We start from the raw sequence: 15591 nt of genomic DNA, 5'->3' as shown, positions 1-15591 counted from the left end.
AATATCATCACTACAGAACACTTGGTGAGTCAAATCACTCTTTCTTTGGATGAAATAAAGTTGGATTAGACACCAAATTCTCCAAGCTGAAACAAAAAGTCCTGAATTGAGAAGCAAAGTAGATGCAGTTTCCCTCATCCATGATAATCTTTAGCCAACAATACAGTTTGAGGGTGTGTTTGGATTGACGGTGGACAGAACTGATTCTAGTAGAATTGAGTTTGGTAGAATTGATTCTAGCAGAATTGAGTTTAACAAAATTGATTTTTGTTTGGATACATTTTTGTAAAAGTGAGTTGACTAATAAATTACAGTGTAAAAATCATCCAGAATCAATTCTGGAGGCAGAAGCTACAAATTCTAGCTTCAAGTAGAATCAATTCTGGAGACAGAATCAATTCTACTTTTGTCAAACCAAACATCTTAAAATCACCCAAAATTGATTCTACACCTCTAGAATTGCTTTTGGCCTTTTCAAAAGCCAAACCAAACATGCGCCGAGTCTTTTCCTAAAACAAATGAAACATCACCCAAATCTTTAACATCTAACCATTTACCCCATTCTTGATCAAGCTTATAAACTTCCACAAAAACATCTTTAGAGAAATAACCATTGTAATACTTTTTATCATTAATAAACAAATCAATCACATAGAGACTTCCATCACACTCTACTAATTGCTTCTTCTTTATATCACAATTCATAGTTTCATGCATCTTCCTTTCACCGCAGCACACATTTTTCTGCGAAAACTGAAACAACTTCAAGGAGAAAGCATTGATCAAGAAGAAGTTGAACTTGAAATTAAAATTTACAATTGAAATTAAAATTTGTCGAATACTTAGGTAACTTTTTTTTTTTTATGACGGTGAATACTTAGGTAACTTAAGAATACTTTTTCTAAGTTTATTGAACATCAAATTCAAAATCTCATTAAATATAAATAAGGATAAAATTATTTACACAGTGATAATTCCCCAACCTTACCAATCGACTTTGTAAAAAACAACTAAACTCAATATTTAAACCTAATAAAATTTACTATTCATAAATTCAAACAATGTAATACAGCCAACATGATTTACATCACACTCAACGTTTAATGCCTCACTTGAACAAAGTGGGATAAGGTCCAAATATGTCATCAACAATCTTAAGTCTTGAAGTCTTCAAGTTGTAACAAGAAGTCTTTCCTTTACACATGAAGTAGATGCAATTCCCTTCAAATCCATGATAATCTTTAGCTAACAATGAAAAGTTTGTGTCTTTACCCAAAACAAACAAAGCATCGCCCAAGTCTCTTACACAAATCCATTCACTTGATTTTTCACCAACTCTTAAAACATTGACATCAATGTGTAATTTCCAAGTATTCACTGTAGTTCTTTTCAAATACAATTCTACTATAAAGAGACTTCCATTTGATGCTATCAAATTCTTTTTCTTTAAAGTATCACAATTTAAAGACGGTGAACATTGAACCAACTTAAAAGATGAACAATCGATCCAAAAAACAATTCCGTTATTATCCACAACATAAATCTTCCCCATATGAAAAACAATATCATCATAAACTCTACTCCCATCATCCACTATAATCAAATTGTTATATCCAATATTAGAAACACGCAATTTTCTATCTTTATGTAGGGCAAACACCATTTGACCTAAACCCTCCACAGGAAACAACACTACTTTAAAAACTTCATTAAGAGGCTCGAATTTAATCAAATCACCTCCATCTTTAGAAAAATTGATAGTATATGCATGACACAATTCTTTAACTCGTATGTTCGTCAAATCTAGCACATTAAACGGATATTTATGTGAGATGAGAGTATTCGTCAAAACATCTAAATGACGAAATTTCCCCGATTTTGATTCTTCAACCTTTATAATCCACCCTTTATTAGACGAACACGAGGATTCTAGCCGATATATTTTAGTTTGGATGAATAGCAAAAATTTACCATCTGGAATGCGACATGTGCAAGAGGAAGACAAAAACGTAGGAGGAAAAAGAGATCTCCATAAACTACAAACACTGCGAAATCGAATAACATCAAATGTATTGTTTAGATTTTTGGATATAATAACTAACCATATTTCCGGAGGAAGATTTAACCATTTCAAAGAGTTATCATCCTTAAGCACACATTTTTTCTTCAAGTTGCCACCATTCATCACTGCCGTTACTAGGGTTTATAGAATAAACTGTGGAATCTTCTATGAAGTTTAAATAAAAAATATTTAAAGATAAAATCGGTTTTGGAGTAATTATAGTAATTGATAATAACTAGTTTGTTACGTGGCAAAAAAAAAACAAATAAATCCAAGAAATATGGGCTTTGGAATTAATTTCTGTTTAATATATATATTTATGTAACCTAGCAGCTTCGCAGTTTCTTCACAACCGCAACCATGGCTGAAGGTCTCGTTCTTCGCGGCACCATGCGTGCTCACACCGACGAGATTACCGCCATCGCCACCCCGTTCAACAATTCCGATATGATTGTCTCCGCTTCCCGCGACAAATCCATCATCCTCTGGGACCTTACCAAGGATGACAAGACGTACGGTGTCCCTCGCCGGCTTCTTACCGGTCACTCTGACTTCGTTCAGGATGTTGTCCTCTCATCCGACGGAGAGTTTGCTCTTTCTGGTTCATCGGACGGTGAGCTCCGTCTGTGGGATCTCGAGGCCGGAACTACCCGGTGTCGATTTATTGGCCACGAAGAAGATGTTGTGTCTGTGGCATTCTCGTTTGACGACCGTATGATCGTGTCTGCTTCTCGCGACCGCTCGATTAAGCTGTGGAACACTGTCGGTGAGTGCAAGGTCACTATCCAGCATGGTTATGGTGATCATGCTCATTCCGATTGTGTTAGCTGTGTTCGATTCAGCCCTAGCACTCTGCAGCGGACTGTTGTTTCTGCTTCGCGGGATAAAACTGTGAAGGTGTGGGATCTGTTGAAGTGCAGGGTGAGATACACTCTTGCTGGACATTCTGGATATGTCAACACGGTAGCTGTTTCGCCTGATTGTTCTCTTTGTGCGAGTGGCGGCGAAGATGGTGTTATTCTTTTGTGGGATTTGGCTGAGGGAAAGAGAGTTAACTCTTTTGATGCTGGCTCTATTATTCATGCTTTGTGCTTCAGTCCTAACAGGTACTGGATTTGCGCTGCAACTGAGGCCAGCATTATGATCTGGGATTTGGAGAGCAAGAGCATTGTCGAGGATTTGAAGATTGAGTTAGAGACTGATGCTGATGAGGATTTGAAGAGTGATTTAGATACTGAAGCTGATGAGGATTTGAAGATTGATTTAGAGACTGAAGTTGATGCTACCAAGAAGGTCATCTACTGTACTAGTTTGAACTGGAGTGCAGATGGAAGCACTTTGTTTGGTGGATATACTGATGGTGTTGTTAGAGCCTGGGGCATTCGGAGTTGTTAGTAATGTTCTTTTTGTTTATCAGATTTTATCCTGTTTTATTTTTTAGATTACTGTTTCATAGTAGTAGAATTTAAGAGAAATGATATCAAGACACAGGTTTCTTACACCTACATCCAATTTACTGTTTATACCTATATCCAATATACTGTTCACCATTTTAATCTATCCTTAATTTTATACATGATTGTATGATTATATAACTTCTGCACTAAATTAAATGTTATACTTATTGGATATATCTCACCCAACTGCACTTGGATGTTAAAGAGAATCATTAAGTGTAGAGATGCAATATGGGCACAAGATACTGGGATAAGGTTACATATACGGGATAGCTGGAGCAGAGAAGTTACTTGGATGATAAAGGGGGCTAACAAAAAAGGATGGAAGAAACAAGTATTGAAGGTTGCCTTTGTTAAGACAATTTATGAAATATGGAGGAGTAGAAATGACAAGGCTTTCTCCAACAGAGGTATTGATCCTTTGGTGGTGAACAAGGTTAAGCAAAGTATTATTGTTAGATGCCTTATGCATATAAATCTCCATCACCATGTAAATGCTACACAAAATTGTAGAGAGTAGTTTTATTTGGTCTATTTCTAGATCCTTGGGATCAGATGTAATAATTGTTTTTGTTTAATGAGATATAATGGTTTTATTCCAAAAAAAAAAATGTTATACTTATTGAGCATGTAATCGTTATCAAACTAATTTTAACAAATGGTATCAGAGTCGAAAGTAAAATTGGAATTACAATTGTTTTAACGTGCTTTTTTTTTTCCAATTGTCGTAACAAATTTTAGGTTTAGGTAGAACTCTCGTACTAATTTTGGAAAGGTTTTATCTGGTATTTCTGTGAAGAATACTTTCAGTGAAGACTGACATATTTGATGGTAAGGTTTGTGATTGAAGGCTTGGATCTATATATCATGGTTGGATGAATTTTTTTTTGAGAGGATTGTCATTTTCCCCTCTTGCTTTTGTTTGGTAAGTTCTGCCGGAAGGAAAGTGTTTATGGGTTTTTAGTTTAAAGAGATCATGGTGAAGTTTTAGAAAGAAAAGAGAATGCAAGAAAACATGAGACGCAGGGAAAGTGAGAGATTTGATACCTATTCATAGCGTGCATTCTGAGAGATTTGGGCTTGTACTCAGAGCAAGGATTGAATAAGGATTGTGTTGTCCAAAAATCTTATCAAAATTCGCCTAATTTTGGGTCTTCTAATTGGTTGGATTTTGTTTTCACCAATTGGTTTTCTCAATCTTTTCGATTTTCATGAGATTTTCCTTAATGTTGAGATTTGATCTTCTAGGTACGCCAGGTTGACTTGGATTTAATTTGAAATTTTGCATTTCAAACAATTATAATCGATTAGCAATTTGTGTTAATTGGTTATAATTATTCATCCAGACCTTCTAGCTGTTTTGGTCGGTTTGTTGCTTCCTAAACACCTTCTTATGATGCTTTTAGTACCCCTAAGCTTAAAACCCATGAACAAACTCTTTTTATAGATTAGATATGATCAATTTGAAAACGAGTAATTTTAAAATGGTTTTTAAAGCATGAAGTAATTAAATTAATTATTTTAAGGATGTAATCATATTTAACTAATCATTTCAACCTTAAAATAATTTTACCTCTTTTGTCAAGAATTGTTATTACAAGAATCCCTTAGGAAAAACTCCTTAGTGGTGTGTCCTTCTCCACACATCGTTGGATGCGAGAGTTGTAAATTCACAAAAATGAATAAGTCCATTACAGACTTATTCATTCTACTGATCATCTCAGATCATTACTCTTTGAGAAATACTTAAAATGTGTTGCTTTGATCACAACGGTTGACATTCGTCTTCATCATTCATCTTTAGGATCAAAGACTTAAAACATGTATACTTCTAGAGTATACTTATGCTTTGTACAACTTCTTCAAATAATCTTTTCTTATAACTTTAAGCTGCAAAGCATAACCTGCAAAACACTTAGGCTTTGTTTGCTAGTTTGGAGAGGAAGACTTCCGAAAACGATTTTTTTAAAAAAATATAGGAAAATATTTGACATTTTTTGAAAAAATGATTTTGTAAAGAATGGTAAAATAATGTTTATCATTACTATAATTTTAATTTTTAGAATACTATAACAACATAAAAGATATTTGAAAAATTTATGTAAGCCCTCCAAAACTCCCCTTCAATACAAATTTGAAGTTCCTCCAAATTAGGGGGTTTTTGGTGTTTTGAATAAAAGATAACCCTCCAAAACCCTCCCAACCAAAATCTTTATATTCTTTTCACCCAATCCTTCATATTTTTCAAAGTCCTCCCCTCCATTTTCCTCCAAACTCGCAAACAAAGCCTTAAGTTTCACCTTTGGTACCCCAAATCATCTTCTTGAGCCCAGGTGCATTAGTTAAAGAAGATCTAAGGTTTTTATCTTTAGATCCTCTTAGTTTAAAAAATATATTTTAAGTGTCATGCTTTCTTACAGTAGGTACATTTTTACGTTGGATGCTTTTTCTTTTCTATTCAGAATATATCTTCCTTGTAGGATTCCTTTGAGTATATTTTATCTTCTTCGTTGAAAGATGGTTCTTTCATGTTTCTCCCTAAGGTTGATGTCTTTCCTCTTCATTGTTCAACTAATGAAGGAACTTCTTCTTCTTTGTTCTTTGAACGAGTGAATCCTTCGTTTGATGTTCATCATTCAACGATAGAGTATGATCGTTCAAAGGCTTAAATTGGAGTTTTATGATATGAACAAGATGAGGACGATGATTCTTCAGTTTGGATTTGTTCATCTTTGAGTAGTTGAATTAGCCCACTGATCGTAAAAATAGCAAGTGTACTATTTTCACCGATGTAGTAATAATGGGTTTTACCCCAAGTATCGATCACGAGGATTGCGTAGGAAACACAAGTTATTTAAGTCAATTAAACAAAAGAGCAAATGGGTGTTTTGTTATAATGCAATAAGTAAATTTAAATAAAAGAAATAATAAAAATAAGCTGAAATTAAAGTTTGACTTTTTAGATGTAATTTGAGGTAATGCCAGGGTAGGTGTTTGATCTTCCTTATAATGACTCTGTAAAAAGATCTCTTCAACAAGTTCATAGACTGCAACTATTTGTTCTTAAGGGTGTTTCCCTAAGTCCTTAGTGGAAAACCTTTTGGTTTGCAATCCTATTGCCTAAGTCCTTAGAAACAAAGGTTTGCAAACCAAAGATGTAAATAATCAAGAATGTTCAAATAACCTTTCGGTATCCCTAGTCCTAGGTGATAACTACTAGATCAAATTGTTTAAAAACCTTAACAACCGTAGTCCTACAAATTGTTAACCGTAGATCAATCTTTGTTTTTCCGACAAAGAAGGCATAAAAACATTAAACAATCAAATTGCATAAAACTAATACTTGATTAAAGAAATACGGAATTCAAAAGTCATTACAATTCAAATCAGGGACACCCCCTAGCATTGGGGGGTTTAGCCTCTCATAATATTCAAGAAACCAAAATCAGAAAGTTTAGACATTTACAAAAGATTAGGAGAACTCTGATCTTCAATGGTTTCCACCCTTGAATCTCTTCGTCTTCCACAACCTTGATAACGCTATCTTGCTCTCTTCTGGAATTCTTTCGTACGATCAAAAAGTCTTTTCCCCTTGTCTCTCAAGCCTCTTTTAATCCCTCTAGGTTTTCAGATTTTAGCCTCAATGCCCAAACTGCCCCCGGACTTTAAAAATTGGAAAAACCACAAATTTAGAACTCCTGCCCGCACCGCTGACACGGCCGTGTCCTTTGACACGGGCAGACCGTGTCCGCTTCTGGTCTGGGAGATGAATTCTTCTTGAGGCCTGACACGGCCGTGTCAGGTGGCACGGTCAGACCGTGTCCGCCTCTGCCCATATGCTTTTTCCTTGCTTTTTGCTTCTTTCTTCACATCTTTTGGCCACGCGATCTTCCATCACTCTGAAGCTAACCTGAAACCATTACCAAACGAGATCAAAAGCACCTAATTGAAAAAGAAAACGACATAAAAATACATTGCTCATAGAATAACTAGAATTAGATGAATTAAAGAAAAACACTTAAAAACAACCACAAAGTGTTACCAAGTATGGCGATCTTATGCCGAATGTATGACGAAATTAAGTAGAAATGGTGACCGATCACAACCCCAAACTTATCTCATTGCTTGTCCTCAAGTGATGCAAGAGATCAAACAGAGGTCACCTTAAACTTTTCTTTTCCACAACATAGTCGATGTCTTTCGCCACTTACTTCTATTTCTTGATTAGGCGTTCGGGCTTATCGAACCTTGTTGTCCATCACACTTCACAACAGAGTGTATTTCACCTGCAAACTTTTCACACTTCTCACATTGTCTCTCAGGGTTAGAGTGTTTTTCGCTCAACATCACGATATGCAATATCAACCCTTGACTTTGCATGCATCCTACTTTCACTACACAAAGAGAATTAACACACTTTTGAGGACTTTTTAGGTTGTAACGGGGCTGAGGTGAAAGGAAGGATAAACAAGAGATTGATATGCAAATGGTTTATGAACTAGCACTTATGTTATTTTTCTTGTCTTTGTGTTCGATTTTGTGTGAGGGGGTTTCTTCTTAGACTCTCCTTTTTACCTAATTACCGGGTAATCAACATTGTTCGAGTCTTTCAAATCTTTTTAGGCAAGTGTTTTAAACTATTTTTTTCTCTTTTTTTTTCTTGTGCTTTACACACTTTTCTCTAAATTTTTTTTTTTATATATCACACTTGCCCTTTATTTTCTTAAGCACTACCCCAAACTTACAATTTCACACAGATTCAAAAGAAGCAATAATTACACAAGTGCCAAACAAAGATGATAGAATCATGGTTAAGGATGACATGTGTGGGTTTAACAAACAAGGGGGAATGGCTCAACGGGTTTAACGAGGGATAAAACAAAAATAAATGAAGGACGGAAAGGCTCTGGGGAGAACAAACAAGTGCCTCAGTGTGTGATTTCATAATTGTACTGTGTCGGTAGGACAAACGCAAAATTAGAGAGATAAAGTCATACCTGATTTCACTCTCATGATGATCTTTACATGTGTTTGGCATTTTATGTTCCTCACCATGTAGGCTAAGTTTGCAGCTTCAACACACCCTTTATGTCATGTGACTTTCCTTTCCGGCTCGATTTCACCACTTACCTTCTCAGTCCTGTTCTTCAAGTTGCGTCCGACACTTTCGGCTATGTCCACTTCCAAAGTACCTCGAGAGATTAAGTTCAGGTTGCACCTTTCATCCACTAACTACCAATCATCATTCATTTGGCATCCATCACTCAATCTATAACACAATGTTAACACAACACACAAACAAAAACAAAAATGGAAAACAACTAAAAGCAAATGCCACGAACCCCTCCCACACTTGAACTAAACATTGTCCTCAATGTTTTAGAACCAGCCTCAGAGAGGTTGCTTACAGAGGTATTGCATTCCAATGATCACTTCCCAGATTCCACTGGAGATGCTCTCTTTAATTTCCTGAAAATAAGATAAACAACCAGAAAGATTTATTATTAAAACCGTGGGTTGCCTCCCACGAAGCGCTTCGTTTAACGTCGCATGGCTCGACGGTCCATTACCCTCTTTTATGGAGGGTATTTCCTTTTCCAAACCTTGTTGCTTGCCACTTCCGCAACCGCAAACTCATGAAGATGAAAAGCCTGGATAACTTTTCTCTTCAATTTGCTTCCCACATTTTTCTTGATTTCCTTAGCTTTCTTAGGGCTTTTGGCGGCTACATAAGTTGGTTCCAACAGAGAGGCTATGCTTGAAACTTTTTCTTGGAGATTTTTAAGATTTTTGTCTTCTTTTTCACCTTCCGTCATACCAGTTGAAGTTTTCTCATTCACATCTGACCTATGTTTCCTGACTCCTAACCTCTTCAAGGTTACTTCTTCATCAAATGATTTCAGCGTTAGCGTCCCTTTTTCAATGTCAAAATTACAGCGGCCTGTCGACAAAAAGGGTCTCCCAAGAAGGATAGGAGTTTCTTCATCTTCCGGAATGTCCATGATGTGGAAGTCAACAGGGAAAACAAACTTATCAACTTCCACTAGTACATCTTCAGCTACCCCATAGGATTTCTTAACGGTGTGATCGGCGAACCTTAACTGTGTCTTACTTTCATTAATCTTTTCTAATTCAAGCTTTTTGAAAATGGATAAAGGCATTAAACTCACACTAGAACCAGAATCGAGGAGTACCTTTTTAAATGCTATATTCTTGATAGTGCATGGTATCGCCACCGGCCCAGGGTCTTTCCTCTTAATTGGGATCTTTCTTGCTGAAGAGACTATACCACACTTCTCGATTACAATTTTTGGTTCTCCTCCTAGTGATTTCTTTTTCGCCAACACCTCCTTCATAAATTTCTTATACAAAGGCATGTGCTCAAGTGCTTCAAAAAAATGTAGATTCACCTCTAACCTTTTGAACAATTTAGTGAACTTCTTAAAGTCTTTCTCTTTTGAATTCTTCTTTGTTATTCTTGAAGGGAAGGGTAGTTTAATTTCCGGTTTAGCACCTTTTTTAATTTTTTTCCAGCTTGTTTAACCGGTGGTATCACCACTTCTGGCTCTCTTGGGTTCTCTCTTATTTCCAAATCTACCTCTATCACCATAGGGTCATCTATCTCTTCTTTTTCCTTTTCCGGTTCTAACACCTTTTTACTCCTTGTTGTAACAGCATTGATCTTCTCTAGATTTTTTTGATCTTTCACAGTTTCGTTCGGAAAGTTTCCTTGTGCCTGTAGAGTGAGATGTTGTGCTATTTGACCCATTTGAACTTCAAGATTTTTGATTGAAGCCGTGGTGTTCCTGAGGTTGGCTCTTGTCTCTTCTTGAAACTGAGAGTTTTGGGTTGCCACTTTTTCAAGAGCGATCTCCCAATCTTCTTTCTTTGGTACCTGTTGTTGAAATTGTTGAGGATGATGTTGGAATTGTTGTTGTGGAGGTCTGTGTTGTTGTGATTGCGCTGGAGTTTGAAATTGGGTTGATCCTTGCTTTTGAAAGTTTCCTTGTTGGTCCTTCCATGCGAAATTAGGATGATTTTTCCAACCCGGATTATAAGTATTGGCGTATGGATTATTTTGCCTCAACATATGAATCTGTTCCACCTGTTCCTGCGTTGCCACACAATGCATAGAAGAATGTGGTCCACTACATATTTCACATACAACTGAGGCCGCTGGTTCAACTTGTGCTACCTTTTGTTCACTAAGATTCATCTTCTTCAGTCTTCTTTCTACTTCAGCTGCAATTTGGTCTTCCATTCTAACTACCTGATCAGCAAGCTTCAAATCAATTTTACCTTCCGGTTGGCTCATTGCACAGTCATATAACTCGATGTGCTCATTAGCAGCAATAGCTTCTATGATCTTCTTGATACCCGTGGCTGTTGAAAAATTAGTTGAGCCACCGGCAGCCGTATCAATAAGCTGTTTTGTCTTAATTCGGAGACCATTTACGAAAGTCTGCATTTGCTCGGTTGGGTCCATATTATGAGTAGGACATGCAACCAAACATCTCTTGAACCTTTTATATGCATCCCCCAACGATTCCCCTTCTTTCTGCTTGAAGTTTACAATATCATATCTTTTTCGGATGAAAACTGATGCGGGGAAGTATTCGTTCAAGAAAGCGGTTTCCATCTGTTGCCATGTTGTGATGCTTCCAGCTGGAAGTGAGTAAAACCACTCTTCCGCATCTTCAGATAAGGTAATGTCATACCCCAAATTTGTCCTACCCTTTAACTTCTAACTGGCTTAGGCTTTACATTCATGTACATGCATCACTTAGGTCATAATCCATACCCACGCATGCATATCATTGGTATCAATCAAAGACTAACAAGAAAGAACTCTTATGGCAAGGAATTTCCTACCAAATGTGAGGATCTGAAGTGTGATTATGTGGCTTTGTTTTCATTGAAGTCTTCCTGGATTAGGGTTCTTCTCAACTCAAGGCATTGGGGGAGTGTACATATTTGTAATTCATCTGGTTGATCCTAATCAGGGTTTCCTTGACCAAAGTCAACCAGTTGACTTTTTGGTCAAGCTTTAATCAGGAATGGATTTTATGAGTGAGAAGCTTTCATACTGACTATGCGGATGCATTCATTTGACTGGATTTGACTGGAGAAGATTTAATCAGGGATTCCATCAATGATCAGGAAAATCAGAACAGTTGACTTTTTGGTCAAAATCGGAAGAATTGTTCGAATATTGACTTTTGGTGGAAAATCGGTCAAGAAAAGTCGAGGAATGAATAAAATCGGGAGTTCGACAAAAATTGCCAAAAATGAAAAAATATCAAAAATAGAAAGTTTTCATACTTAGAAAAATTTTGGCATTGGAAATCTCGTTGAGCAGTCTACTTCAGCATCAGTTTACACGTGGCAAATGGCATTTTCTGGAGAAATTTCTAACATCAAAGTTGTTCCTCTCATGGAGGAGAACAACTTTATAGTTGGACACTTTTTCATTTGAAGCTTGTATGAAGAGATAAAATGGTATGAAGTTGCTGAAAAGTCATTTGAGCCAAGTCACAATTCAGGTCATGGACCAGGTCATGACCTGGCATTTCATCAAACATGTGGCATGCCAAATCTCAAGTTAATTTTAGAGATGTACAAATGTGCTATGAATGCAAATTGGGTATGCATCTCTCCTCCCCCATGCCCTCTACACAGTAAAACAAAAATAAATCCATTTGGGTGAGTATTGAGTCAATAGTGAAGCTCCATAGTTAAGCCCTTGCCAAGTCACGCATTGCCCGATGCATGAGCCAGAATCTAGGCCACGCGCAAGGCATTTCATCAAGCACTTGGTGCCCCATTTTCAAACCAGTTTTTAGGAGGCTACAAGTATCTCCAAGACTTCATTCTCACATAAATAGCTTCACTCCCATGTCCTTTATCCATTAAGCTTGAGATATTCAATTTTGATCAAATGATCATGGAGATATAGAGTCCTAAAGTTGTGTAATCACCAAAGTCATTTGAACAAAGACATAGGCCAAGTCTTAAGTCCCGCACGTAAGCATTTACACAATGGCATGTCAGCGTGTTTGCAATCTACTTTACTAAACTTCCGGGCAGTGTTTCAGAAAACTCTCAACACGAATCTCAATCTATTCCATTCCCTCTCCATTCTGAGCATAAGTTTGAGATGACTGATAACCTATGGACGAAGATATGATCACTCAAAGTGGGAATGTCCAAATGCTCAGTTAGTGTAAAGCTTCAAGCCAAAAATCTGAACACACGCATGACACAACATTAGTCACTCACCACAATAGCCATGCACATCACAATTACATATTGGCCATGCAAAGTCCTCTCCCATGAAAATCTATGTCACACTACACTCATGCACCCACACCACCACACAATACACCACATATAATTTAAAAGCCCTTCATGCTACACACGGCTTGACACTTCAGAATTTTTTTTCTCAGTTTCATCACTCTTCCTTTTTCTCTCTTCATTCTCTCTCTTACCATGGAAGAAAAAGTTTGTTACATCATGTAACAAACTCTAACCAATTTCTTCTGCTCCTTCACATAACCATCCTCAATCCCAAGCCTCTCCATTGAACCCGAATCATCATCATCATCATCAAGCTCTCAACGCATTCATTTTTCACCACCCACTTCATTTCATTTTTTCAGTTTCAAACTCTCTTCTCTCTTCACTCTCTCAACTCTCTCCACCTTTAACCACCATAACAACCTCTACCCCTACCTTCATCTTCATCGTTCTCGAACTCCTCTCTCTTTTTCTACAAGCTCATAACAACTGCACCCTCCTTTAACAAACCTTTATCTTCATCTTCATCATCAATATCTCGCTTCCAGCTTCATCAATCACAGCATCATCACCATCACTGAGCTACGCTTTAGAATACCATCAATATCGTATTGTTCCGCCAAGTTTCAGATTACGACAAGTCCTCGCACTAAAGCATGGCATCTCAAAGCTAAGTTCATCTCTCATCATTCTTGTACTACATCCTGGAACCATATGCCATCGTCATCAAGAATCAAGAGGGATAGACGCTTTTCGTAGAGTTTTCTTTAACTTTGATCCGAGATTCGTATCAGGTATGTTTTCTCAAACCTCTTGAGCATACTAGTAATATGAACTAAGAGCATAGGCCGATTTTGCATGATGATTGTTGTGAAGCTCGAACCTGTTTGATTACGAATGAAACTCTCGCGGTCTAAATATGTATTCGCGTGTTTAGACTCCATAAGGAATAAGGTTTAATTTGATATAGAGATCTTGAGTTTCCTTGGAAGCTTGTATAGGTTAGGGTTTTGCAAATCTTGTCGGTTTGGGAGATAGAGAATGAATGAACGAAAACTAAGCTCAGATTCGAGATTAGCATGAAAATCCGAGTGGAGTGAGGTTTGATTCGAGCCTTTCTGGGCGCTTTGAGTCGTAGCCGCGGCGGAGATCCGCCGGAGAAGATGACCGGAACGGCCGCGGTCCGGCGAGGGTTTGTATTTCCCCTTCTTCATGTTGAGCTTATGTGGCAGCGTGTGAGTGGTCCATGCTCCCATTTATTGTGGTTTTTTTGTTTTATTAAAATGATTGGACGTCACGTTGTCACGATATCATTGGCTGGGACCGCACTTTGTCTTGTAGTGACTTAAAATCCTATTGTCCAATTGACTTGCATGTGTATACGTTACATGTTAATACCATATGTTGCAAAATAACGCATGCTGAATAAATAAATAGATTAAACGGAAATAGAATTGGTTTGTTAGTAATTGGGCCACACGTATGTGGGCTCATCATCAACTTTTCTGAATTGCACCACCCTGCTATTAATACACCACCATGTAATGACCTTGGGCCTGGACGCCCATGCTCTTCACACCCCTTATTTTGGACCCAATTTATGTTTCAACTGATTTTAGTTCATTCAAAAAACTGCTGTTGCACCCCCCTGCGATTTGTAGTTTAGTTTTATTTTAATTTTAGTTTTCTTTTAACTTTTAATCCACAATTCCAATTTTAATTCACATAAAAAAGGCATAAAAAATGATTTTAGATATCATAGGATGTGTAAATGATAGTCACGATTTTTGTTATTTTTTCTAATTGTTTTGGTCCTCTTAATGAATCTTTTTCTTCACAATATATTTGAATTCCCTTTGATTAATACTTCTTTGTAAATAATCCTCTAATAGACTTAGGAATTAATTTTTAGTCTCATTTTTTTGTATATAATTAATGGATGTATGTGCGCTTGTGAGTATCATTTGTTTGCTATAGTTCTCAATTTTATTTGTCGCATATTGATTTTCCTTTACACATTCCATGTATAGTTTCTTTTAATAAATTGTATAGTTTTTCATTTTGTTTCCCTTGTATAGACAACTTAGACTAGAATTTAGAAATAGTTCCCTTCTCATCTTCTTTTTCTTTTTTGACTTTTAAAATACTTAATAAATATCGATAAAGATCATACCGTTACTATTTCGTAGTAGGAAAGAAATGATTGAGGTGTAGGCCTCGATGTATGTTCTTTCCTACTTAGCGGAGAAGAAATGATTGAGGTGTGAAGCCTCGATGTATTTCTTAACCGTTATTTAGAGAAACGATTGTGGCGTAGGCCTCGATGTGCATTCTCTAAATATTCACAAAAAGCTCCTTGTTATATTTCCTACTTAGCGGAGAAGAAATGATTGAGGTGTGAAGCCTCGATGTATTTCTTAACCATTATTTAGAGAAACGATTGTGGCGTAGGCCTCGATGTGCTTTCTCTAAATATGCAAAACAAAACACTTTTTGGTATGATCTGAGTCACAAATTAAATCCCCTTAAAAAACACCAATCAAAAACACTTAAAACACTAATAAATGGTCAGATTTAAAACAAAGTAAGGAAGTGATGCGAGACCTTGTAGTGGGTTCTCGTCATCATGGAATTACCCTAAAAAACACAAACCAATCTCTCTTTCTTCTCTTAAGGGCACCGTTATCTCCGCTCCATTGCATCCTAGGCTGTCCCCTTATGCAAGAGCGCGAGCGTTAACGCCGCCCAACTAAAAAACACAAAAACAAACAG

The 15591-nt window shown here is 36.9% G+C and overlaps 2 protein-coding genes across 2 annotated transcripts; one reads left to right on the top strand and one right to left on the bottom strand.

Annotated features, from left to right (window-relative positions):
* Positions 1-474: 474 nt before the first annotated feature.
* On the bottom strand, positions 475-2185 carry LOC131621619 (F-box protein At2g26160-like). Its single transcript, XM_058892657.1, has 2 exons — positions 1113-2185; positions 475-721 (listed from the first exon to the last, which is right to left on the bottom strand). Exons 1-2 carry the CDS (start codon positions 2183-2185, stop codon positions 475-477), a joined length of 1320 nt encoding a protein of 439 aa, XP_058748640.1.
* A 237-nt stretch (positions 2186-2422) lies between these two features.
* LOC131621571 (small ribosomal subunit protein RACK1-like) lies at positions 2423-6188 on the top strand. Its single transcript, XM_058892610.1, has 4 exons — positions 2423-3452; positions 3504-3604; positions 3725-3955; positions 6000-6188. Exons 1-4 carry the CDS (start codon positions 2423-2425, stop codon positions 6186-6188), a joined length of 1551 nt encoding a protein of 516 aa, XP_058748593.1.
* The last annotated feature ends 9403 nt before the right edge of the window (positions 6189-15591 follow it).

This window comes from Vicia villosa, unplaced genomic scaffold (genome assembly GCF_029867415.1).
Source record: "Vicia villosa cultivar HV-30 ecotype Madison, WI unplaced genomic scaffold, Vvil1.0 ctg.000010F_1_1, whole genome shotgun sequence".
NCBI classification, from domain to species: domain Eukaryota; kingdom Viridiplantae; phylum Streptophyta; class Magnoliopsida; order Fabales; family Fabaceae; genus Vicia; species Vicia villosa.
Note: the sequence above shows the minus strand (reverse complement) of the source record. Positions and strands in the feature narration are given on the sequence as shown.

What these genes read in the sequence shown, in the direction of transcription:
- LOC131621571 (XM_058892610.1), top strand. Translation starts at nt 2,423, where the DNA reads ATGGCTGAAGGTCTCGTTCTTCGCGGCACCATGCGTGCTCACACCGAC. An exon ending in AGCCTGGGGCATTCGGAGTT is followed by an intron (nt 3,453 to 3,503) that starts GTTAGTAATGTT and finishes TTTATTTTTTAG; the next exon opens with ATTACTGTTTCATAGTAGTA. An exon ending in ATACCTATATCCAATATACT is followed by an intron (nt 3,605 to 3,724) that starts GTTCACCATTTT and finishes TGGATGTTAAAG; the next exon opens with AGAATCATTAAGTGTAGAGA.
- LOC131621619 (XM_058892657.1), bottom strand. Translation starts at nt 2,185, where the DNA reads ATGAATGGTGGCAACTTGAAGAAAAAATGTGTGCTTAAGGATGATAAC. An exon ending in CCTTATCCCACTTTGTTCAA is followed by an intron (nt 722 to 1,112) that starts GTGAGGCATTAA and finishes CTGCGGTGAAAG; the next exon opens with GAAGATGCATGAAACTATGA.